This window comes from Oncorhynchus gorbuscha, linkage group LG19 (genome assembly GCF_021184085.1).
Source record: "Oncorhynchus gorbuscha isolate QuinsamMale2020 ecotype Even-year linkage group LG19, OgorEven_v1.0, whole genome shotgun sequence".
NCBI classification, from domain to species: Eukaryota; Metazoa; Chordata; class Actinopteri; order Salmoniformes; family Salmonidae; genus Oncorhynchus; species Oncorhynchus gorbuscha.
In genome coordinates this window covers 28,784,832-28,811,538 of record NC_060191.1, presented here as the reverse complement: position 1 = coordinate 28,811,538, position 26,707 = coordinate 28,784,832, and the positions used below count along the sequence as shown (strand labels likewise).

Here is a 26,707-nt window from a genome sequence, read left to right as displayed (position 1 = left end):
CTAGTCATGCCATGCACCAAACCATATGGGTGGCACTGGCATTACATACAGTATGTAGTTACAGAGTTGTAGATAGTGAACAGTGAGATATTCTCACCAAGTGCTGAAAATGAAATGTCCCATTTAGTTGCACCAAGTTACTTTCTCTGGATGATTGTCCCGGCAAGACCCAAATACAGTGAAGGCAGAGCTCGTTAAAACCATGGTTCCTAGTCTTGTGTACTTGGGGCTTCTGCTCATCAGAACAAGCATTCTCCTCTTCGTCAGACCTTGTCAGAGATGGAATGCATCCCAAGTCATTCCACAAGGGCCCAGACATAAGAGTGTCTGTAATATAGCTGGTTGGGTTTTGGTCAGTGCGTGGTTGTGGTCATTGTTGTTGTTTGTCTTGTTGTTGTCTGTGCTGACTCAAAGCCATGCTTGTTTGTGTGCTTTGCTCTGGCTGCATGCCACACAGCCAGGACACACAGAACAGACAGACAGACAGACGGAGAGATGAGAAAGAGTGTAGGGAAATTTACAAGCTGCATTATGATTTTAATGTCCCGTGTGGCTACCCCACATTTCCAGCTTGTTTGGTTACTGAATACTCTTTGTTGCGGTACTGAACTCCATTCGTTGAAAAAATATATTTTTTGCTAACTTGGTTTAGGGACCAGACAATGGAACAGAACTGCGGCAGGGAAGATTGGTGAAGAAAAAGTGAAAGGAGGGGAAAAAAACTCATTAACATTTTTCAAATTCCTTTCTTTCTTTTTCTTACAGCTATTTGTATTACATCTTGGCCGACTTCTCCTGAACTCAATATGATTTCTTTGAACGGCAGCCAGGTCTCATGAGCACACTGTATAAACAACTTTCACAGACAGGAGCCCTAACTAATAGGTGTAAGTAGGCAGGGGTCACATGTAGTGTACATGTTTACGCACTAATGGGTTTCGGGATGACACGGCCATGATGCCGTAATGGACAGTAGTGAAGCGTAATGGACATTTAGGGCTGGATATCATCATTTCAGCACAGTCGCTTGTACACGCGCACACACTGTACAGTGTGGTTTTAGCAAGCAGTGCTTGGTTAAAAACAACACCATTTAAATGTAAGAGCCAGAGGAAGGGTTATACCTAAAAACCCATCAGCTTTTTTTAGGATGCAGAGACAGGATGAAGATGAGGATAGCAAGAGTGTATCCGGAACCTAAAAGGGTTCTTCGGCTGTCCCCAATGGAACCCTTTGAAGATCCCTTTTTGGTTCCAGGTTAGGGTTGCAAACCTACCAGTAAGTTAATGGAATCTTGAGTAATTTTGGTAATTAACAGAAAGTCTATGGCAATCTTGATTAACTTTGGTAATTTATAAAAATGTATTCACGTACCATATTAATTTATTATATCTGTGCCCATATTTTCCATGAGTTTCTAGTAGATAGACCATATGTTTCAAGAGAAAATAGTCCAATTAATGAAAAAAGCATCTAATCAAATGGCTGCATTCAATTAACTTCAAAATATAAAATCCACCAGTTTGATGCCAAAACATTGACAACAAATACATATTGACATAGTTAATAAAACATGTAATAAAATATAAAGGGTATTTCATGCTGAAACCCTCATATTAAACATCAATGGTATTCACTAAATTGATGGTTTGTATTTAGGATAATGTTTTCATTTTCACTATTTCATTATTTCATATGTTTTACATGTGATAAGGCCACACAGGTAGACAGAGATAATTACAGACACATGTGATAATCTGAAGTACATAAAATCCTTGAAAGATACCAAAATTCTAGTAGTTTACTGGTAAACTTTGCAACCACCTTTGCAACTCTATTCCATGTAGAATCATTTTGGCTACAGGTATAACCCCTGTTGGGTTCCAAGTAGACCCCGTACAGAGGGTTCACATGGTCTTTCTACTTGAAAATATGGAACCATAAAGGGTTCTAACTGGAACCATAAAGGGTTCTCCTATGGGGCCAGCAGAAGAACCCTTTTGGAACCCTTCTTTTTAAGAGTGTAGTTTTCTGACGCTGTATGGTAACCCTACCACAGCAGTGCAAGGAATTCCATCAGGCAGGATTGTTTAGACAAGAGAAGAGACTCCTGTGGTTTGAGTTATCATAACTCCTTAGCACGACCAGTGCCTCAGGGGGCTTGAGTAATAGCAGCGGTTATTGCATAAAAAAAACAAATTGCTGCTAATTTTTAACAGTAGGTAGTGTGGTATGTTGACACCTGCAAGGTAGGGACTTAGCCTACTCTATGCTGATGACCTCTTTGTGATGAGACACTCAGGGCTTACATTACCACCCATGTCTTTGGATGGAAGCCACCACCTAATGCACGCATATCGCGTTATCTATCCTATCGAACACGTCTTGATTTGTTTTAATTGTTCGTTTTTTTTATGAACTCTGTTGGGGTCTCAACTTACTGTTGAGTTAGAATAGTAGAATACACCAGGTGCAATTTCGAAATTTGGTTGTGCATCAGCAGTTTTATTCTTGTTATGTCAGTCACTGACAGTCACTCAATTAGCCTGACAGCAACAACAAAAATTGATTGATAGTTGGCTAGACTAACTTATCTAAACTTGTACTAATCATGGTCGAATTACTGACCGAGTGGCCCCCATTGGTTTTGTTAGTCACTCTCACTCAGATGTCATGTTCAAAGCTGCAAATATTTTTATCCAAACTATGGCAAAATGTGAAAAAATTGCAGGAAATTAGCTGTAAAACTGCAAATGTTTAAAATTTAAAATAAAAAAAATCCACTTAGGGCCCTCAAAAGGCATGACTGCATGTGTGGGAACGCAGAACCGCTAACCACTACGGCCCCTCATGATGATTTCAGATTTTGTGGCCCCTACCCCCATCAAAGTTGCCGATCACAGCTCTAATATGTCAACCATCCCTGTGAATTAGACATACAGTTTACCATCCTAATGTGAACACCAATTGCACATACCATACTGCCCCTAGAGGTGTGGAGTGCTTAAAAATGTTTCTGTACTTTGCCATCCGATTTCATTACTTCTATGGGAAATGCTCTCTAATAGGACTCTTTTTGTATGGACTGATGCCAGAGATGAGAAGCAGGTACGGGAAGTCAACATTTAATAAGGAACAGACATGAATCAAGACAGGCACAGTGTCAGCACACGGGTAAAACAATGACATTCGACAATCACTGCAGCAGCGGGGAACAGAGATAGGGAACTGACATATAGGAGAGGTAATAAACAGGTGATTGAGTCTATGTGAGTCTAATAATATGCTGATGCGCGTGACGGGAAAAGACAGGTGTGCGTAATGATGGTGACAGGTGTGCGCAATGATGGTGACAGGTGTGCGCAATGATGGTGACAGGTGTGCGCAATGATGGTGACAGGTGTGCGCAATGATGGTGACAGGTGTGCGTAATGATGGTGGCAGGAGTGCATAATGCTGGGGGGGTCTGGCACCTTCGAGCACCGGGATGGGAGTGGTGCAGTCGTGACAGTACCCCCCCCCCCTCTAGAGCCAGCTAGTGCGTGGAAGCCCGACGAGCTGGCTTAGGCACCCCCGGTTCCATCAGCGGCGGCCCCCGGACACGACGTCACCACCAACCAGAACGCCAGCACTCCCCGATGCTTCGTTAGATGGCTGCTGCATTCTGTACGGCCTGACGCCGGAGATGAGAAGCAGGTACTGGGAGTCAAAATTTAATAAGGAACAGACATTAAACAAGACAGGCACAACGTCAGCACACGGGCAAAACGCCAGCATTCGACAATCACTGCAGCAGCAGGGAACAGAGATGGGGAACTGACATATAGGGGAGGTAATAAACAAGTGATTGAGTCTATGTGAGTCCAATAATACGCTGATGCGTGTGACGTTGAAAGACAGGTGTGCGTAATGATGGTGGCAGGAGTGCGTAATGCTGGGGAGTCTGGCACCTTCGATTCCCGGGAGGGGGAGCGGGGGCAGTCGTGACACTTATACACCTTTCAAACCAGTAAGTTTTTTTTCCGCCAACTTTAGCATCCCGCCAACTTTTTGCTAAAAGCCAACCGTCCTAATCATAATTGCAGTAATGTTCCGACGGCGGTATGAAGTGTAGCCGTAATGCTGAGGCGGCATTGACACGGACTACTCTCTTAAGCTCTTGATGGTTGCTAGGCAGCGCCCATTGCTACCATTCTCCTGCCAGTTCTAAACTTTGCGAGGCATGTCACTTCACCCATCTCTTTATTTCTTTCTCATAGCCCAACGCATGCACTGTTTTTCTTAACCACAACTGGCGTATCCATAAAAAATGACTGTTCCAGTAAATATCTCTGAACTACGAACATATTGCAATAAAGTAAGCCCATGCAATTGAAGACATCAAATTGTTTCTTACTGAAAAGCTGGATGAAAGTCATCCAATAGTTATGATACATTTGAAGCAATAGCCTACCCTCTTGTGGTCAACTATTTCAACACCGTTTCACGCTTCATTGAGACAAGGGTGGGGACTCGTCTTGATAAATCAATCAATGTCAGATTTGTTTTCTTCTTCACGGAATCCACATTTGAATATTGGTGACAATTAGGCTGTAGAAAAACGTTAGCTAAGTCGAGGTGAATGCTGCTCATGATCATCTTGTCTCGTTGGCTCATGTATAAGCACTGGTGAACAGAACATTTGTCAGCATGTTTTGTAGCTTAACAAGTGGATAATGTTGCTCTTCACTCGCAGTCACTTAGTAGCCTAGGCTTACTCCCGACCAAAAAGTCTATGACTCGTCTTAATCAATCAATGTGATTTTGTTTCACGTAATCTCCGTCTGTGTCGACTGTGATCTGGGTAACCTAAGTGTCTCGTCTGTTTAATGAGCACAACAACTATTGATTTCATGTGCATGGCATGGCACAGCCATGTAGCATATAGGCTGCACAGACCAGTAACAACATTACACACACAAAATAAGCCATTAAATTATTTTGAAAATAAATGATTAGTCTTATGTTTCTTAGGACCTGCCTAAAACAAATGAATAATGGATTTATTTAAAATATAAGTCCACCCAATTTGGCCCATGTCCACTCAAATTCATGTGCACGGAGATATAAAAGGCTTATTGCAACAAGAATATGGTTCAATGGGACTGTATGAATTGGGCAACAAAAAAAAAATGGGCAGATTTTTCTTTTACAGGCGACATACCAAGAAGTCTATCTGTAAAAAGGGTAAGAAACAGTCCTTAATTACTGAAGTTTGAAAACCCATGGCAGTTCAATTCTCACTCTCAAGTGAAAGGTGGTGGTGGGATTGGAGATATTGGAGCCAGGGAACGATGCTTTGAAGTTGTCTTTTTGTGGCGTGGACCATGTGTGAAAGTAAGACCGTGTCTCGGCCATCGGCCCCTCCTGTGGAGCGCTCCACTTTTGACCCTGTGGATCACCTCAGATCTCCCGCAGGGCCGAGCAGGGGTGTGAGGTTGTATCTTGTTAAAGGGTTAATGAGGTAGAACTGTGTGGCACGTTTCATGTTCACCCAGTGGAGAGAGGGAGGGCCGTAGTGGTAGTCAGTGTGACTATGTATACAGTGTGTGTGCAGGGCTCTAACGTGCAACCATTTTGGTCTCATGCTCCTAAATGTTTTGCACCATGTTTTGCATCTACCAGAATAATTGTTGTTATGATTAGGCTTTGCTGTACCACTGCCTCCAAGTGCCATACCCCTCGTGCCTGGAGAGCAAATCAAGTGCACCTATAGGCCTACGGCTGGCTAATCGATTTGCTCAGATTACCATGTCTGCAGCTTCCTCGAGCGCTGATACTATGAGATGTCAAACGTTTTAAAACCACGACTAGAGACCCAGCTAGCACATTAGGTTCCTTGGATGTTTTTGGTTTACAATTGGTTCTGGGAACGAAGCCATACTTTTCCTGACCGGTAAAACGGAAGTGAATATTTCGCCATTAAAACTTGTTTTTCAACCACTCCACAAATTTCTTGTTAACAAACTATAGTTCTGATAGGCTAATTGAGTCACTTGGAGGTGTACCTGTGAATGTATTTCAAGGCCTACCTTCAAACTCATTGCCTCTTTGCTTGACATCATGGGAAAATCAAAAGAAATCAGCTAAGACCTCAGAATGTTTTTTGTAGAACTCCACAAGTCTGGTTCTTCATTGGGAGCAATTTCCAAACGCCTGAAGGTACCACGTTCATCTGTACAAACACCATGGGACCACGCAGCCGTCATACCACTCCGGAAGGAGACGCGCTCTGTCTCCTAGAGATGAACATACTTTGGTGCAAAAAGTGCAAATCAATCCCAGAACAACAGCAAAATACCTTGTGAAGATGCTGGAGGAAACGGGTACAAAAGTATCTATATCCACAGTAAAACGAGTCCTATATCGACATAACCTGAAAGGCCGCTCAGCAAGGAAGAAGCCACTGCTACAAAACCGCAATAAAAAAAAAACATTGATTCAATCAATGTGTGCCCAGTGGGCGTCCCCTTTTTGGTCACGGTCAGTCGTGACGGAGGGATGGTGAGAGGCAGACCCTCTGCTCCCTCCCTCCCTCTGCTGCTCCCTCCCTCTGCTGCTCCCTCCCTCTGCTGAAACTGACCATCAGATGCAGACAACAATCAGTCCAGTAATATTTTAAAAATCAAATGATTTAAATGTAGGCTCACTCAGCTGTGCCTCACGAGTAATACAACACCTGCTCTATTGCCAGTGTGATCCTATACGGTAACTGCCCAATTGAGGGATACAATGTAATATTGAAATCAGGTTCTTCCACACAGGTGTGGTTCCTGAGTTAATTAAGCAATTAACATCCCATCATGCTTAGCGTCATGTATAAAAATGCACAGTTGGAGATAATTTTGGCTACCATGGCTAGAAGAAGAGATCTCGGTTACTTTGAAGGAGGGGTCTGAAAGGAGCGTGCACAAGTTTGTGTCACCAGATCTCAACCCAATTGAAAACTTATGGGAGATTCTGGAACGTTTTCTAGCACCATCAACAAAACACCAAATTATGGAATTTGTCATGGAGGAATGATGTCGCATCCCTCAAATAGAGTTCCAGACACTTGTAGAGTCTATGTTGAGGTGCATAGAAGCTGTTCTGTTAAAAAAAATAATCTGCAGTAAATCTCGGTTTACAGCTATTTGTATAAACGTTTTAGCTTTTTATAATAAACAATGTCTTTATTAGTGTCTAGGGCACATCAGAAGTAGCTATAATTCATATAGACCGAATATAGGCTTTATCTCAATCAATAAAAAAAGTCTGCTTTTCTGGTGCTCCTAAATTCTATGTTGTGCTCCTACATTTGTTTTAGGTTGGAAGCATCAGTGCTACCAAGTAAACTTTTAAATTTAGAGCCCTGTGTGTGTGGTGTGTTAATTTGTGTGGATGTTTTTGTTTGTTTGGGATGTCTCAAATAGAACCGAGCCCTCAGGGTTGTTTGTTTTCGTGCTACACAGCAGGGAGAAGCTTGGTATCCATCCACCTTTTCCTTCAGATGTGAAGAACCTGAAGTATCCATGGCTGGTAGAGTGAAAGCAGTATGAGCAAAGGAAGGGGTGGGGAGGGGATGGGATGGAAGAGGCCAGACTGTTCCCTGCTACATGTGGTGCAAAAATGCCAAGCATGCATGTCCACTCTTCATAGGCTGTCATGTCCACTCTCCTCTCATTCCGAGCCAGGCGTTGCGGGCGAAACCCAGGACTCAAACACCACGTGGGAGTGAATTACTGGGACTCGTAGCGCATTGCGGTACAGGTGTGAAAATTAGGTGTGAGGTTTATGTGTGATAAATTACCAACAGGTGTGCTAATTTAAGCCACTTCACCTCCACCCACCCCTTCTCTATTTCAACCCCTTTTCAGAGAGAGGAAAACACATTTCACTCTCGCAGCTTGAGAGGAATTCGGGGAGTGGAAAATACCAAATATAAAAAAATTCCCCCAAAAAAAGAAGGGTGAAAAGAGAGAAACATAAACCACAGGGCAGAAACATAAACCACATGTTTGTGTCTTCGAGCATGGCCAGAGAGTGATAAGATCCATTGTGTTGAGTCACCCATTAACTCTTTCTGTTATTCTTCTCTGGAGATTAGTAAACCCTGTAGCACCTGCACAGACCTATTGGCCATACGGGCATCTAAACAGCATAGCAACATGAAAACCAGAGGCAGATGCTGTATAGACAAGAGCACCGTGCCAGTCAGTAGCTGGAAGATCATTCAGAGTGGCAGTAGGAGTAGATCACAGAGAATTCTCTAGAGATGTGCCACAGAGGGTCAACTATACACAGTTATAAATGCATCATGTAATTAAATTAGTTTAGTCGCGTTAGTAAATGATGCTATCAAAGTAGTCATGCTTTTTAATGGGATGTTTAAGTAATGTGATTAATGACGTTAAATAGTATTGCTGTTGTTTCTACTTTCCTCTCCTGATTGCACGATAAAGTATTTGATGGGACCTCGTGTAGAGATGCCACTGACTTATCAGCTGCACGTCAAGGCAGATCTCACTGCTTTTCCTGTGCAATTCAGTTCAAATGGGGCTATGAGTCTTTCCAGTTCTTTAAAGGCACAATCCTTCATTAATTTTCTTTATTATGCTAGAGGTATTTTGAGGCAATACTTGTTGCGTTTACAACGAATACTGTTAACTATTGAGTAAAAAACGAGAACATGTTGGGGTAAGACATGGGGCTTTATAAGTAAGATTCTTATAGAATCAATAGGTATATAGTATTAATTAATTGACATGACCACAGCTGTAGGAAATTGCAAATTGTACCTTTTTAATGTGACATTTCCACCATGCAGCAGGATCTCAACCAACTAGCCGACTGTTCAGAACAAGACAAGATGCTCAACCCAACAAAATACAGTCATGTGTACCTGATCCAGCCATAATCCTGACCCACCTCTGCCATTATCCATCTCCGACCACACACTTGAGGTGGTGTCCAGTGCCAAAGTGCTCGGTGTGACATTCCAAGCCAACCTAAAATGGGAAACACACATCGCCGACATTACCACCAAAGGGATCCGAAGGTTCTTCATGATGAACCGTCTTTGCCACTTCAACCTTCCCCCGAAGACCTTCTGACAATCTACACCTGCTCTGCCCATCCAGTGCTATAGTACATCTCATATTTTTTATATTTTATTTACTTACTTTCTTAGGCCTATGTATGCTGCAATTCAGCTTTTTTAGCTGAAAATGTGCACAATAGAAAATATATTTAGTGTGTATATATATATATATATATATATATATATATATATATATATATATATATATATATATATATATATTAATATATATATATATATATTAATATATATATATATATATATATATATATATTAATATATATATATATATATATATTAATATATATATATATATATTAATATATATATATATATATAATATATATATATATATATTAATATATATATATATATATATTAATATATATATATATATATATATATTAATATATATATATATATTATATATATATATATATATATATTAATATATATATATATATATATATATATTAATATATATATATATATATATATTAATGGCCAAGGTTATTCTCATTTGGTTTTCCACAACTTGGATGAAACGTGGGAACAGACCGCAACACATACTACCATACCATTGGGTCAGTCACCTTTTCAATTTTCATAAAAGCAAAAATAATGAGGTTTCTTTCACGTGAGAAAAGCCAGATGTCGGATCTCACCCGGGTACATGGGACTTTAGGCAGAATCCATCATAAAGAAATGAATAAGAATGTGAACCAACCTGGATTCTTCATATAAGATGTGGAAAGAATGCATAGGGTGAGAGCTAAGAGGAGCCCCTCACCGAGTTAGACAGATGGGTGAAAGGTTCTCAGAGTGTTTCCAGATTGTGTCTGAAACGCACTACGTTTCACTACGACCTGATGCAATAATATGGACCTGAGAGAGAGAGAGAGAGAGAGAGAGAGAGAGAGAGAGAGAGAGAGAGAGAGAGAGAGAGAGAGAGAGAGAGAGAGAGAGAGAGAGAGAGAGAGAGAGAGAGAGAGAGAGAGAGAGAGAGAGAGAGAGAGAGAGAGAGAGAGAGAGAGAGAGAGAGAGAGAGAGAGAGAGAGAGAGAGAGAGAGAGAGAGAGAGAGAGAGCCCTTGGTATTATGGTCGTAGACTGACTGGGTTCTAATTTCCAGGTGAGGAGTTCTTTTTAAAATTTAATCTAGGATATTTTTATTAGAATGTGATTTTATTTTAACAAGGGTTCCATAGACAACCAAACAAAGTGCTCCATATAGACTAAGTACAATAAAAGGAATAAGGAGACAGCAAAAATATTACACACAAAAAGGCAGTCATAAAATGGAGGGAAAAAAATGTACAAACATCAAAATTATAACGTGGGTCATTTATGGGAGTTTTTCAACATAGGACCACAATGGAGACCAGATTTGTCCAAATGTATCAGAAAGCTGATGTAGATGAATGGTAAGTTTCTCTAGGGGTAGAGTAGCAGAAGCTTAAGAAAGCCGCATTCTTGCAGATGGTACTTCAGGTGTGGACCATAATAACGATATGCATAATTTGGGGGGGGGGGGGGGGGCTAAGCAAACAAGGGTATGGAACAGACGTTCAGGGTCTAACACAACTTTACAGTCAAAGCAGAGCAAATATAAGTTTGTCTACCAAGTAATCTACCTAAGATCTTTTGGATGTGTAAATGAATATCATTCCAATAAGACTGGATTCTGCTACAGTACCAACAAACGCGTATGAAGGTGCCAGTGTCCTGTTTACATTTGAAACATAAATGTGATGCATTGGGAAACATTTAGGGAAGGCAGAGAGGTGTATAGTAGGTTCTATGAAAACATTTGAAATGTAGTTATTGTATGCTTATGGAGGTTCATTTGGGGTCGACCCTTTTCCAGATAGAAGCCCATTCTTCCTCACAAATGCATGTCCAATGTCTCTCTCCCAAACATGTCTCAACACATCAGGCTGAGGCACTTCTGTTCAATAAAATAGAATCTATGTTTGAGATTAAAACTCACCGAACAGTAGTATTTGTAAATAATTTTTCAACTTCAGTCATTTGAAAACTTTCTTCTGACCCTCTATGAAGTGTCTAAATTGTAGGTACTTAAAAAATATATATTTGTTGGGTAAGTCAAACTCAGTTTTTATCTGTTGAAACGATTGAGTGTCCTGGGTAAATGAAGGCGTTAAGGTCAGCAATACCCTTCGTCTTCCAGTCCAGAAGTCCAATAATCCTTATTTTGAGGGGAAAATGTGGATTAAGGGCAATCTGTGACCAGAGTGATATATGGTCTGGAATCTGCAAATACCTCCTTGCATCTTTCCAAGCTAAGAGTGTATTATGTTGTGCAAAATTGTCAGATAAGGCCAGGATCTTTTCAAGGCTATTAATAAATGGTAAGGAAGCCAATGCGCTTGGATGACATGCTATTGATTCCATCTCAACCGAAAGTGAGTGGCGTCTGTCGAGGCACCAACTAAATCATGTGCTTGATCTGAGCAGACCAGTATTATAATTGCAGATTTGTCAAAGAGACTCCTAAATCCTTAGGCCTAATTTGTTTGGTAAATTTGGTTCCAGGTATCTTATTTTTCCAGATATACAGTGCCAGTCAAAAGTGTGGACACCTACTCATTCAAGGGTTTTTCTTGATTTTCACTATTTTCTACATTGTAGAATAATATGCAGACAGTTCAAATCACATATGTTTATTTACAAGAGGTCAGTCAGTAATCCAGGGCAGTGTCAGTAAGGTACAGAACGGCAGGCAGACTCAGGGTCAGGGCAGGCAGAGGTCAGTAATCCAGGGCAGTGTCAGTAAGGTACAGAACGGCAGGCAGACTCAGGGTCAGGGCAGGCAGAGGTCAGTAATCCAGGGCAGTGTCAGTAAGGTACAGAACGGCAGGCAGACTCAGGGTCAGGGCAGGCAGAGGTCAGTAATCCAGCGCAGTGTCAGTAAGGTACAGAACGGCAGGCAGACTCAGGGTCAGGGCAGGCAGAGGTCAGTAATCCAGGGCAGTGTCAGTAAGGTACAGAACGGCAGGCTCAGGGTCAGGGCAGGCAGAGGTCAGTAATCCAGGGCAGTGTCAGTAAGGTACAGAACGGCAGGCAGACTCAGGGTCAGGGCAGGCAGAGGTCAGTAATCCAGCGCAGTGTCAGTAAGGTACAGAACGGCAGGCAGACTCAGGGTCAGGGCAGGCAGAGGTCAGTAATCCAGCGCAGTGTCAGTAAGGTACAGAACGGCAGGCAGACTCAGGGTCAGGGCAGGCAGAGGTCAGTAATCCAGGGCAGTGTCAGAAAGGTACAGAACGGCAGGCAGGCTCAGGGCAGAATGGTCAAAACCAGGAGGACTAGAAAACAGCAACTATAGAAACTCAAAAACGGGAAAACACGCTGGTAGGACTTGACAAGACGAACTGGCAACAGGCAAACAGAAAATGCAGGAGATAATGGGGAGAAATGGGAGACACATGGAGGGGGTAGAGACAAACACAAGACAGGTGAAACAGATCTGGGTGTGACAAGGCAGTTAACCCACTGTTCTCCGGTAGGCTGTGATTGTAAAAAATGATTTGTTCTTTCTCAAACCTCTTTAGGAGTAAAGGGGGGGGGGCATTTAGTCTATGTCTTTGCTCATCTGATATAAATGGGCAAGATGATCTTATTCGGATATTTAGTCATTTTGTCGTTCGATCTTGTACATTGTATAAGTATAAAGAGATTTATAGAAGCCGCAAAACATATTATAGACAAGCAATGGATCATAAGAAGTGGAGCCATCTGCCATCCTTATATAGACTTAATCAATATTTAATTCTGTTATTTGTTAAGTTGGTGTGCAAGTAGAAGACTTGGACCGTTACTGAACTCATAGTATGTTTGCATGGTGAAAATGCTTACGTGCTTTGTATAATCTAAATTGAGTTTGGCCTTAGCACAAGTTAGTGAATTCCAGTTCGCCTGGGTTGGTTGTTTATGAAAACATTATAAATGCTTTGCTTCAGCCTCCAATTTTTCCCTATTTTCCAACCAATTCTAAGCTTCTTGATCAGAGAGGCTTGGGAAATTATATAACCCCTTATGGTTGCGTTCCAATATCTCTTTTTGGGATTTTTTGTTGTTGCCAATTTCAATATCTATATACACTGGGACATGGTCAGAACTGGACAACATGCATGTAAGTAGAGGGCATAAAAAATAGTCCAATCTAGAATATGAATAATGGGGTCTTGAGTAAAAGTATAGTCTCTGACATTAGAATTTAGCTCTCTCCATACATCTACTAAACCAGATGAATCACAAATGCTTCTGAGAGCATTTGAGGCTCTATGATTTGAGACTGGAACAGTTGATGATTTATCAAATGTACCCAAAGTACAATTAAAATCTCCTGAAATAAACCCAAGTCCCTTGCAGTTTTGATTAAATAACAAAATGATGTCAAACATAAAGTCAGCAAAAAAAGAAGGCCCTTTTTCAGGACCCTGTCTTTCAAAGATAATTCGTCAAAATCCAAATAACTTCACAGATCTTCATTGTAAAAGGGTTTAAACACTGTTTCCCATGCTTGTTCAATGAACCATAAACAATTAATGAACATGCACCTGTGGAACGGTCGTTAAGAGTTTACAGACGGTAGGCAATTAACTGACTCTGAAAAATACCAAAAAGAAAGATGCCCAGGGTCCCTGCTCATCTGCGTGAATGTGCCCTTAGGCAAACTGCAAGGAGGCATGAGGACTGCAGATGTGGCCAGGGCAATACATGGCAATGTCCGTACTGTGAGATGCCTAAGACAGCGCTACAGGACAGACAGCTGATCGTCCTCGCAGGTGCAGACCACGTGTAACAACACCCGCACAGGATCGGTATATCCGAACATCACACCTGCGGGACCAGGAACGTACAATCCCTCCATCAGTACTCAGACTGTCCTCAATAGTCTGCGAAAGCCTGGACTGAGGGCTTGTAGGCCTGTTGTAAAGGCAGGTCCTCACCAGACATCACCAGCAACAAAGTTGCCTATGGACACAAGCCCACCGCCGCTTGACTAGACAGGACTGGCAAAAAGTGCTCTTGATTGACGAGTCGCGGTTTTGTCCCACCAGGGGTGATGGTCGGATTCACGTTTATCGTCAAAGGAATGAGCTTTACACCGAGGCCCGTACTCTGGAGCGGGATCGATTTGGAGGTGGAGGGTCCGTCATGGTCTGGGGCGATGTTTCACAGCATCATCGGACTGAGCTTGTTGTCATTGCAGGCAATCTCAATGCTGTGCGTTACAGGGAAGACATCCTCCTCCCTCATGTGGTACCCTTCCTGCAGGCTTATCCTGACATGACCCTCCAGCATGACAATGCCACCAGCCATACTGCTCGTTCTGTGCGTGATTTCCTGCAAGACAGGAATGTCAGTGTTCTGCCATGGCCAGCGAAGAGCCCGGATCTCAATGCCATTGAGTACGTCTGGGACCTGTTGGATCTGAGAGTTTGTTCAGGGACACATTATTCTATTTCTGTTAGTCACATGTCTGTGGAACTTGTTCAGTTTATGTCTCAGTTGTTGAATCTTATGTTCATACAAATATTTACACATGTTAAGTTTGCTGAAAATCAACGCAGTTGACAGTGAGAGGACGTTTCTTTTTCTGCCGAGTTTACATTTGGGGGAGTCTGTTTCGGGCCATATACGTTTAGTATAATAATATGTTGACCAAGTATGTTACCTGTAATCAAAACAAATCGTCCTTCAGGGTCTGTATCTTGGTGCTCAAATATAAATGGGATATTTTTGTTTGAACTAAAGAAGAAAAGTGCACCTGGCCCACCCAGTCCCACTTCAGCATGTTCTGTTGAAGATAAATGGGTCTCCTGTAGCATAGCAATTGAAACCCTTTCCTTTTTTAAGAATGTAAGAATTTTCTTCCTCTTGACCACATGCTCACTGCCCTGAACATTCCAGGAGACTGGTTTAAGTGAACCGTTTATGTTTTCAGTAGTATTAAAGAATAACTTAAACCAGACTAAATAGTGCATCACAAAAACAAAACAATTAATAAAACATTTGTGTAACCCTAAACTAAAGTTAAACATAAAAATACAATTTAGAAAAACCCCGATGCCGAGTCCCCAAATGAAACGACAGACCCCGAAAATGTTTTCTGTCACATTGCTAAAAAAAACGACATGTTTCACCCTGTCCTATGTTGAATAAAGGGGAATTAACATCGATCTATGGACATGTGGATGAAAAATGAATAGCCTAGTTGTTTAAATTGTCCTAAGCATTAACGCTATTGTATTCACATGCACGAACACACACACCATATAGTCACATGTAGCCTAGCCTATATATTACATAAAAAAAAATACAAATTGCAAGCCCGAAGTAAATGAACATAGCTTAGTAATTACACCCCTTTGCCTACCTTGAGGCCCAACTATAGTAGCAAAGTAACAGTTACATCATAGGGCTTTGGCTTATTCATTCATGAAAAAATGAAAAAGAACCTCAGTTCTATAAATGAAAAGCTTAGTTACATTACACCATAACGCTTATTAGCTATATACCATGGTAGACTGTTCCATCCCGAGTTAGTCAGCCATCTATATGTGGTGCATGGACTGCCTAAATAGGGCAAATAAATGTTACTCATGTTCACGTCCATAAACTGACCATGTGTGCACCCTTAATAACATAACTAGCAGCCTTCATAGATCTGGGTTCTGTGCCGCTGTTGAGTGGATATTGTCCCGGTAGAAGGTGAGCGCAGACTGGGGGTCGTCAAATGTGTGGCTAGCCCCCTGGAAAATAATCCTCAATTTAGCCGAGTGTATCAGACCAAATCTGACTCCTGCCTTGTGAAGGTGGGCTTTCGCATCTTTGTATGCAGTTTGGCGTCTTGCCAGATCTGCCGAGTAATCTGTGAAGATATGGATCCGCTTGCCATTGTAGTTCAGCTGCCCTCTTTCGCGGGAGAACCAAAGATTTGGAGGTAATATAGGCGGACTAGCATTGCTCTGGGAGGGCGACCGGGCTGTGGTTTTTCTGTCAAAAGTCTCTCTGCCGAGGACACCTTGCAGGAAAGAGGCCATGAACTCTGTAAGATTACACCCTTCCGTCCCTTCTGGGATTCCGACCACACGTATGTTCTTTCTCTGGGAATGGTTTCCCTGTTCACCCAGACTAACCTTTAGCGTCACGTTCTCTGAGGTAAGCTCATCGTTTTTGGTCTCCAATTCGGTAAACCGCTTATTGATGTCGGTCAACAACGTTTCCATATCCTTTATTTTGGGGGGGGTTTGTGTCGCGATAGTTGTATGTCATAATCTCAGCTCATAGACTTGACACAGAGGAACAAAGCTGGGTCATGAAATCAGAGCGTGGTCTAGCCATTTCTGCGCGGATGGTGACAAGCGTCTACATAACGTCGTGTTGCTAGTTTTCATCATGTCTTCTTGTTTACCGTTTCGTATCATTTTCCCAGGTTGCAGACGTATCCAATGATGCCACCCAAATGTTGCTAGAGCCAGTAGGTGTGCAAATTGTGTTCTCGTTTTGATAGGTAAAAGGTTCAAACACAAAAGTGTCAACCCTTCGCGGAGAGGCCTCGGAACGAGTCTTCACGTAGCCATGTTGCAACCCCCGAGGAGTTATTTTCAATCGGAGAAACCAACTACACGTGTAACTGAGCAGTCCGTTTTTACTATAGCTCTGCTATGCTCGCCTCTTGACAGGTCGTCATTGCAAATAACTGTTGTAATCTGTTGTTAAATGACTTACCTGTATACGAAAGTTTAAGTAATTAAATTAAAATAAAAACAGAAGTATAGGATTGAATATTAGTCAGACCTTGAGTAAAATATGCTTTTCGTTAAGGAATACCAAGGGCCTCTTTATAAAGAGTATGTGAATAAAATCTTGACAGTTGTGTTGTGACACAGTTTGAATTCTAAAAGGGAAGGGCTTATAAGGACTGATTGGACTTGGTTAAGGGAGTGGCTTCAGAGAGAGGAGAGTATATGAATCAGTCATGGTTTGTCTGAGTAATTGATTGATTGATTGAGTGAGGGAGGCCAAAGCCAGAAACAAGCTATGCTGAGGCCTACTGTAAGGCCAGGAGTCTTCATCTTGTGGCCTGCAGGCCAAATCTGCCCCACAAGTCAATTTAATGTGGCCTGCCAAGGATGTGTATCCACCTGACATTGAGTTCAGTGATTCTGTCAGGGTCATTTTTCTCTGCATGGAAATGAGAACACATGCTAGGTACAGGCTGTGCCACAACTCTTCATGCCCACCCTATTCCCTATTATAAGCTGCAGGTTCCTACTCATATAGCTGCCTGTTTTCCCCATTTGCTTTGGAGATCTCTAGCTCCTTTCAAGTGATGTGATCAAATCTCTCCTTGCCTGCCTTGCCTGGTGGGTCTGTGTCACTGGAACACTTTGGCTATAATAATACGTCTGAATACAAATGTGTTTGCTCAGACACATGCTGCAAAATCATTATAAGCAGCAGAATTGTCCTAAATTATAAACATGTGCATACAGTACGATCTGTTAAAGTAAACTCTGGAAGAAAAAAAACATAGATCCTAAATCCTGACTGTTTCCAGCTGGAAAGGAGTCGGAGCTGAGTCCAACATATTTTCTGCTAAATTGGAACAGAAAAGTGCCTTCAGCGCATAGGGCTGGTGTCCCCCCCCCCACCTTTCAGATTTTCCCCCTAATTTTGAGCGAAGTGTGATTTCCAGAACCGTGACAAATAAAGTCATATGCTTAAAATGTGGGTGGTTTGATGTCCTTTTCCATGTACCGACTTTAACAAGCTAGAACAATGTGTAGCCGTTCCGGGGGCTGGTTAACGTTGGGTGGATGGTCTGTGAGTTTTACACTGTAGAATTGGCTGTTCAGCCTCTCGCTGCTACAGCGTGTAAGCCTCAAGGGTTACGTGGTTTGAAGAGGGATACAGCGAGCGGTCGCGTCTCCAAGTTCGATACGAGGCCAGCCTGTTGGTGGTTGTGATGGTGTCCCGCATGTCTCTCGCCCAGGGGTAGCACATCCAGACCCACTGAAATGAGAGGGATACGGCTTCTCTCTTTTTGACTGAATAACAGTAGGCTTATACCATCATTGCGGGTAATAAAAAAAAATACAATAATCTCCTAGATGCTATGAAGAAAAGTCCACATATTTAGTTCTGTTGGCGAAATGTTCTTCTCACCACATAAGAAGAGTGAACCTCCTAACCAGGCTGCGGCTTTGTGACATATGAGGCCTGAGGTTTCCCTGCACCGTGGCCTCCCTCATCGTTTGCATCCAATATGATTGGATCCATACATTAATCTAGAGTAGAACCCTTCCAAAACCCTGGTTAGCTACTAGGGATATAGCTATCCTAGTGTTATTAGACTGACATACCAGTGCCCTCCTGAGTAGCTAAGGAGACATATAAGGATATAACCTGTTGTGTTTGGTGCGTTTGACCCTGAATCCCCTGTACTGTATCATTAGCACACGTTTCCCAGTCACAACAGTTTGAGTAAGAGTTTTCCCCCTCTACAGATGAACATTAGTCATTAATCAGACCCTGAGTGGGTTTTGATGCATAGCAGCTTTAGTTACTCACTTAGGGAAAGCCCAATGATGAGAAAGAATGGATCCCTGGCCCCGGCACCCCTCTTGCTCTGCCCTCTCATGACCTCCCATCTATCCCTACACAACTACAACAGATGGGATCAACAGTAAATGAGCCTTATTAATGTGGGCGGGATGCTCCCTTTTACATTTCCATCCCGGGCGGTGGATGGATCGAGGGGTGAGTCAGTGTGCGATTCCTACAGGGAACAATCAAAGTTTTCACATAAAAGAAACACCAAAAACGGATCTGCAAATTTGCCTTTTTATGGTTCATAGGTTGCAGAAAGTTATAATGAGTCAGTGTGGTTGATGATGTCATGGAGAGCGGTAGGTGCGTGAGAGGCAGGAGGTGATTGGCTCAGACCATGCCTGCCTGCATGTGGGGCTTTGGCAACTGCCGGTGATGCCCATTACGCTTGTTTCAGAGTCGTTAAACGTACCTGAGACAGACCGTGTTCCTGCTGGATCTCACCGTGGGCCTAATTGCTCCTGAGCTGCGTTCAAAACAAACCTCCCAGCAACAGCACCGCTGCCCTGCTGAATGAAACCACTACCCTCCAAACATGTTGTCATCATAACTCACATTATGGGCCTGTGTTTTGCATGAATGGAGGACCAAAACTTTGTTCACCTGAATGAACTAGAATGTCTCTCTCCAAACTGGGCAGTGCGTCTGGAACTCTGTTGGAGGAACATGGTGCCTCTCAGTTTAAATTAGATTTGATTTCATAGTCTGGAGCCTGAAATCATTGTTGAATGTCGTAGATATTGCTCTCATTCATAGATCAAATTGCACAGTTTGTTCTACCAGAACTGCTTGTTAAATGGAGTCTCATTGAAGCCCAAAGAGCGAGTCAGACGAAGAATGATTATTACTCAACCCAGGCAGTTGAATCGTAGAAACTTATCAGGACTTCCCAGCAACACAAAAACACAACACACATTGGTTCAGTTGATAAACTCAGTGAAGTACAATTGAGGCTGCCAATAGAGTGGAGGACTTCAGGTATATGTACAATTGCTCCCTGCATTTCTCACACAGGCACATACAAGGAGAACCCTCAAACCCACCACAGCAAACTGTTAGATGTCTGTGGCAGGGGAGGGGTTTCTCACATTATCTACTGTATGTGGTGTCAGTAGAAGACCAGTATTAACTAGCAGCTATATGTCAGTCCCATTTCACTGTAGAACCGTCACACTCCAAATTATTTGTAATATTTGTTGTCTGCTCGGTTGGCTTGCTGTGCTAAGGAACCATCGTGGTAGTGTCTTGTCCAGCGATGTTCAAAGAGGCCCTGGTTTTTGTAAATGCAATACTTGAGGCACAGAGGGATCGTTAGATGACCATCAGAAGTGGGGACTGCAGAGTTGTTTTGTTTGTAAGTCCTATTTATTCTGTGGTTGAACCTGCAAACTATGTTGGTTGATGGAGAGGGAGTGGCATTTGTAATGGTGTGTTCACTGCTTACATTCTCTCTCTCCACAGTTACAAAATAACAGGCTGTTCCATGGCATCCATAATCTCACGATGACCATTTCGGCTAGGCCCATGTTCTGGTGATGAAAGATGACATGAAAGAAAAGACCTGAGCTCCTACAGACGCCTTGAAAAAGCCTAGCATGTGAACATGTCAAAATATGGTTTGCAATAGTTGATTGGCTGGTTTCAAATCTATCTGCTGTTCGGAAAATGATTCATGTACGATGTGCGTTGCAAGTTCACACAACATACCATCGCTGTGCGTTTTAAAGCTCACATGGGTGCCAAATTAGGTTACGATGCTGTCATTTTCAGCGAGCCCGAAATTCCTCCAGACCGACGCACTTTGATCTTCTCCTCTCTAGTGTGACTTGAAAACATGGCTATAGATGCTGTTTATACATCAGAGCCCAATGGCTTTCACTGTTTCGGGTTGGAGGCCCTGTAGCATGCGAGCTAAGGGAGTAGAAGCTTCTCTTTTGATATCTATCTGATCGCTTCGCCATGGATCCATCTCCCCATTGGCACGGTGTCTCTCTCTACAATGCACTGGGCTGCCGGTGGTGGATGCCATATTCCTCTAGAAAACCCCCAAATTGTTGATTTTCTAAACTTTGTTTATTGGGATTTTTCAAGGATATTGTTGGTTTTCTGCACGAATATTGTGAGAGGTCTGTATCTTGAACATATGTTCCTGCTAAATATCCATGTCTTTATGAAGGCATGAAATTGGAGAGAACTCGTTTGGACACCTTGTCGTCCTTTTTTGAGCTTGTTTCAGGTTTGGTTGACATCGACGTGTCTGAGAACTGAGGAATGACTGAAACCAGCTGGCAATGTTGATGTTTGAATGCGCCTGACACCGTTCCAGTAGGTCGAGTTGAGTTGGACAGGGCCACTCCAAACAGGCAGACGGACAGACAGACAGACGGATAGACTTAATCCTTGCCTCCCCTCTGACATACCTGCGGGGCTGCGCTTCGAATGCACTCCAGACTTCGACCTGATCCAAAGAAGTCTTCAAAGAACAGTTACCAAAAAAAATAAATCTTGCTCGCCTGCAGAGTGTTTCCTTCCTTCTTTCCATTTCTAACTGTAGGACGTGGGATCGGCATTGGATCCAAACAGTGCATGCATGGTTGTTGTTAATCCTTAATCAGCAAGTGTTGCAAGATTAGCAACGAGCAAAACATTTTTTTTCCCCAACAGGATCAAAGAGGAAAGGCATGGAGTGTGAGCCCAGAGATGTGATGAAGCGATTCATTGACAACTCTCTCGCTGATTGATTGACCAGTGGGCTGAGGCGATCAGGCATAATGAACACACAGTTAAATGGCTGCTTATAGAAGGCGGTAGGCCTTCAACCACTAAAAAGAGGTGAGCCAGAGGCGCCGCTGGTCAGATCAAGTGAGTAACTAACCCGCCCAGATGACGAAAGAAAGGGACATGCTTTGTGATAGTAGTGACCCGCCTTCTGAGCTGTTAGAACCCAGAAGCCCTTCTCTCCCAACGGGTGGGAAATGACCTCGCTAACTTCTCACAGTTTCCATCTTCATTCCATGCCCGGTTTCCCCTGCTCTCAACGTTGTGTGTTAGCAATCATGTGTGGATGGGGTTTGGGAAAGGGGAGTACATTTGGCCAATTTACAGTGGATGTCAGGTCAATGTAAACATGCCCAGAGTGTATATTCTACGCTAATGTATGGCTGTGTGAGGCGATGAGGAAGAAAAATACTCCCGTTTATTTTCTCTCCATATAGAGAGATTGACACCATGAAGCCAGATATACAGTGAGCTTCAAAGGTATTGGGACAGTGACACATACAGTTGAAGTCGGACGTTTACATACACCTTAGCCAAGTACATTTAAACTCAGTGTTTTCACAATTCCTGACATTTGAATCCTTGGAAAAATTCCATGTCTTAGGTCAGTTAGAATCACCGCTTTATTTTAAGAATGTGAAATGTCAGAATAATAGTAGAGAGAATGATATTGCCTTTAAATTGTTTAACTTGGGTCAAACATTTTGGGTAGCCTTCCACATGCTTCCCTCAATAAGTTGGGCGAATTTTGGCCCATTCCTCCTGACAGAGCTGGTGTAACTGAGTCAGGTTTGTAGGTCTCCTTGCTCGCACACTCTTTTTCAGTTCTGCCCACAAATTTCTATAGGATTGAGGTCAGGGCTTTGTGATGGCCACTCCAATACCTTGACTTTTTGTGGTCCTTAAGCCATTTTGCCACAACCTTCGAAGGATGGTTGGGGTCATTGTCCATTTGGAAGACCCATTTACGATCTTAGTTTTTTATGGCGGTTTTGGAGCAGTGGCTTCTTCCTTGCTGAGCGGCCTTTCGATATAGGACTCGTTTTACTGTGGATACTTTTGTACCTGTTTCCTCCAGCATCTTCACAAGGTCCTTTGCTGTTGTTCTGGGATTGATTTGCAATTTTCGCACTAAAGTACATTCATCTCTAGGAGACAGAATGTGTCTCCTTCCTGAGCGTTATCAAGGCTGCGTGGTTCCATGGTGTTTATACTTACGTACTATTGTTTGTACAGATGAACGTGGTACCTTCAGGCATTTGGAAATTGCTCCCAAGGATGAACCAGATTTGTGGAGGTCCACAATGGTTTTTCTGACACCTTGGCTGACTTCTTTTGATTTTCCCATGATGTCAAGCAAAGAGGCACTGACTTTGAAGGTATCCTTGAAATATATCCACAGGTACACCTCCAAGTGAGTCAAATGATGTCAATTAGCCAGAAGCTTCTAAAGCTATGACATAATTTTCAGGAATTTTCCAAGCTGTTTAAAGGCACAGTCAACAGTGAAAAGGTTACAGTGGCATAAATATCCTACCTCGCAAAAATGCTAACCTTCTCTGTTATTGTAATGGTGAGAGGTTAGCGTGTGTTGGCGAGAGGTTAGCGCGTGTTGGCGAGAGGTTAGCGCGTGTTGGCGAGAGGTTGGCGCGTGTTGGCGAGAGGTTGGCGCGTGTTGGCGAGAGGTTGGCGCGTGTTGGCGAGAGGTTGGCGCGTGTTGGCGAGAGGTTGGCGCGTGTTGGCGAGAGGTTGGCGCGTGTGTTGGTGAGAGGTTGTGCTTCTGTATCTACAGCACCTCACTCATCATTATTCATGATTCATTCAGGACTAACCGTAATCATGGTAGCATCCACATTAATGTAGAAGTGTTTAAAAACCTACTATATTCTTATTTACAATAAAAGCGTCTCCAAAATGACACTACATTATTTATCATTCATTTCAATTGGATACAAAGTAATCTGAAGCACAACCAAATAAACAAACAGAAAATGCATCCACCAAACTTGTGGAGATACAAGCTTGATGTAATCATTGCTTGCTAGGAATATGGGACCAAATACTACATTTTTGACTACAGTTTGGAAATATCTTGAAATGTGTTATCTGTCTGACGTATTGAGGTCTCTGCTCGTTGCTGAGTGAGTAGTCGTGCAGTGTGGAGTTGAGCAATCAGTGATGAATAGGCCACGGAGTACAGTGGGTGCTAATCTGAACGTGATCGACGAGGTGTCGGGGTGAACTTAATCCCTGGAGACGATCACAGACACACTCTGATTAACACTAAAGCTCAGTGTCTCTGCTCTCTCTCCATCTCATCTCTCCTCAACACCGATTTGGTGTGTTTTGCGTGTAGTCTGCCAGGCGGGTCTTCTCCTCTGTAAATCCTCAGTACTCTGCTTCAGTCTTCAACGGGGGGGGGGGGGAGTGAACCCCATGTCAAACACTGACATCTCCTTCGTGCTGCTTCTCACATGATTACAAACTGCTGTTTATAGTTCCACTTAGCAATTTATTGTCGTCTTTAAACGGGTTGGAGATATGTAATATGCGAATTCATGGCCAATGGAGAAACATGCTCTGTTCAGTCAGTTGACTTCTCCTCTATGATTTTTTTATTAAGCACTGTGGTAAATTGCCAATACGGTGGAAGCTGTTACCCTATCTATCTGCCTGTGATATTTAAAACTTGGCTCCGATCGATAGCAGTGTCTCTCGTTTGCAGCTATTGTGTTCGCCCAAGGACATTTTCTTGTAAAACGGGATCGCTACGGAGTTTACATTAAGAGACGCTTATTGTGGAATGGACTGGCTGTTACTGGCTCCTTTGTCCTCCGCCGGCAACTTGATCCGGGCCCAGAGTCAATGTGGTTTGGGGCGTTCATCGGCTGTCTCAACACAGCGTCAACACAACGCTCGGGAGGGCCAGTTCTGACCAGAATGAATGCAATATTCACATTCAAAACCAATCAGTATTCAAAGTTGCAGGGGGCAACCAAAGTTTGCATGAATGACAAATTGCTGAATTAGACGGATTTCCTACAAATTTGAAAATATCTTTGTTACAGATCTGTTACTATTGTTTGGCTTTATACTGTGTGATGGACTTTTCAACGGCTGACTTTTTCCTCTGATATAGTTTCCTCATGTGTTGTCCTCAGCTCTGAGGCCATCTGCAGTTTTTTCTTACCACCGTGACAGGACAATGTTGTTGTTAGGCCCAGTGAACTCAGCTGCACTATCACATGTTAGGTACAGTAGTTACAGCGGAATATACTATAAAAGGCAGTTATCATTCATACTGACGGTGCCTGTATTCCACACTCTCAAACTCAAGCATTGTTTTTTCCTTGCCACTGTGCTTTTTGGGGTCTAAACTGAGTTACTGTACGGCACTTTGTAAGTACATTTGTAAGTACATTTGATCGACTGATTGATTGATTACTTGATTGGATTGCTTTACATGTAGTCAAAACTAATCACACTTTCTGTTTGTGCCCTCTGTCTCTCGTCTCTCTCCTGCAGCTAGCTATGGTGTGTACCCCATCTGCAAGGGCTGCTCGGTGTGCTCCAAGGACAATGGCTGCGTGAACTGCCAGCCCAAGCTCTTCTTGTTCCTGCGGAGGGAGAGGATGAGGCAGTACGGCGAGTGTCTCCACGCATGTCCGACGGGATACTATGGCATTCGAGCTCCGGAGATCAACACGTGCTCCCGTAAGGCCTCCCTCCTTCATCCCCTCCGTCCCCTCCATCTATCTCCTCTCTCGTCACATGATCTATTGTCACGTTCACACGCTCCTTAAGCAGGGAAGAGGGAGACACACATGCTTCACATTTTGAACGGCTGAACCTTTAACACAGGTGGATGTTAGTGCAGAGACTTTATTAAGAAGGGCCTTTCCTCCAGGGGCGACCAGTGTAGGCCCGGATGTGGGATCTGAGGCTGGAGATGTCTGGTTAATCCAGGCTTCTCAACCACCAACAGTCCCACTTGGTGAACATTTTAGAGGCTCGTTAGAGGGTGTTGTGGATGGGCTTCAGAACGAAGGCTATTCAGACGTACTTAAACGGGCTGTTATTCAAGTTCCAGGCATATCTTGGTGTTTTGTTTTAATGGAAGATTAGTAACGCTTACCAATAGTTTGTAGGCTTTGCACAAACGGCACACTGCCATGTGCAGATTAAAGAGAGCGGAATAGGTTAAGGCACTCGCAGAGGGCCGGGGGATGTCATTCTGAGGGAAAACTATCCTGATGATGATGATGAAAAAACATCAAGCATATTAGATATTTCTATTCATCCATGTCAATAGTATAAATGTATGTCATTTTTTTGTGGGATTTATGTACTCGTGTGTTCAACATGTTTTCTGTGTGTAGTCAGCTGTATTCGATATCAGGATTGTTTTGGTCTCATGACAAACTTAAACAGACACCTTTAGACGCAGATCTTGTTAATTATGTTGTCTATATTTAAAAACTGAAAAGGGGAAAAACTAAAACCCAACAATGGGCTAAAAAAAAAAAAATAATAATAATACAATATCCAATGAATTAAATGTATCCATCTCCACTCCTATTGGACCAGGCTGCGCCCCCATCTCATAACCTTATTTTAACATGGAGTCTGGGTTGAGAGAGACCGGCTTTATAGGTTTATAGAGAGCCCAAGGCGTTGGCTGAGTGTTTCATGTGAAAACTGCGAAAGAACTTGAACCCATTGGGTTCTGTTAGCCAAACTCCTGACAGACATGCTGAAATGAGGCCCAAGAGGAGCGTGTCAGGACCTCTAGGCCCAATAATCCAGACGCGCTGCAGACACCGGAGGAGAAACCATTTTGCTGCTTACTCGCTCGCTCACTCGCTCTCTCCAAAACCTCCATGCAAATACGTCCGCTGGTTTTGTCAGTCACAAAAATAGAGCAGATTGACGACGGAAATGCCTGGCTTGTCGTAAACTGCTGGTATCAATTGGATTCCCCCCCCTCCCCGAGACACCCGCTCCCCCTGCACACACATTCTCATCTCTCCATTCCCCACAATAAAAGAGGAGAAGGAAGGGCCTGCAGTCATTTCACCCTCTCTTCACAAGTCAGGGAAAATCCGAGGAGAAAGACATTTTGTTCTTCAGCGGATGGTAATTCTTCCCCATCCCTCCCCACACCGTCCCTC

The 26,707-nt window shown here is 42.9% G+C and overlaps 1 protein-coding gene across 1 annotated transcript in view; it reads left to right on the top strand.

Annotated features, from left to right (window-relative positions):
• LOC124006103 (R-spondin-2-like) overlaps positions 1–26,707 on the top strand; it is a 77,035-nt gene that overhangs the window by 9,817 nt on the left and 40,511 nt on the right. The window contains exon 3 of the mRNA XM_046315883.1: positions 25,062–25,250. Within this exon, the coding sequence (XP_046171839.1) occupies positions 25,062–25,250 (189 nt within the window). The remainder of the gene's footprint in view (positions 1–25,061; positions 25,251–26,707) is intronic.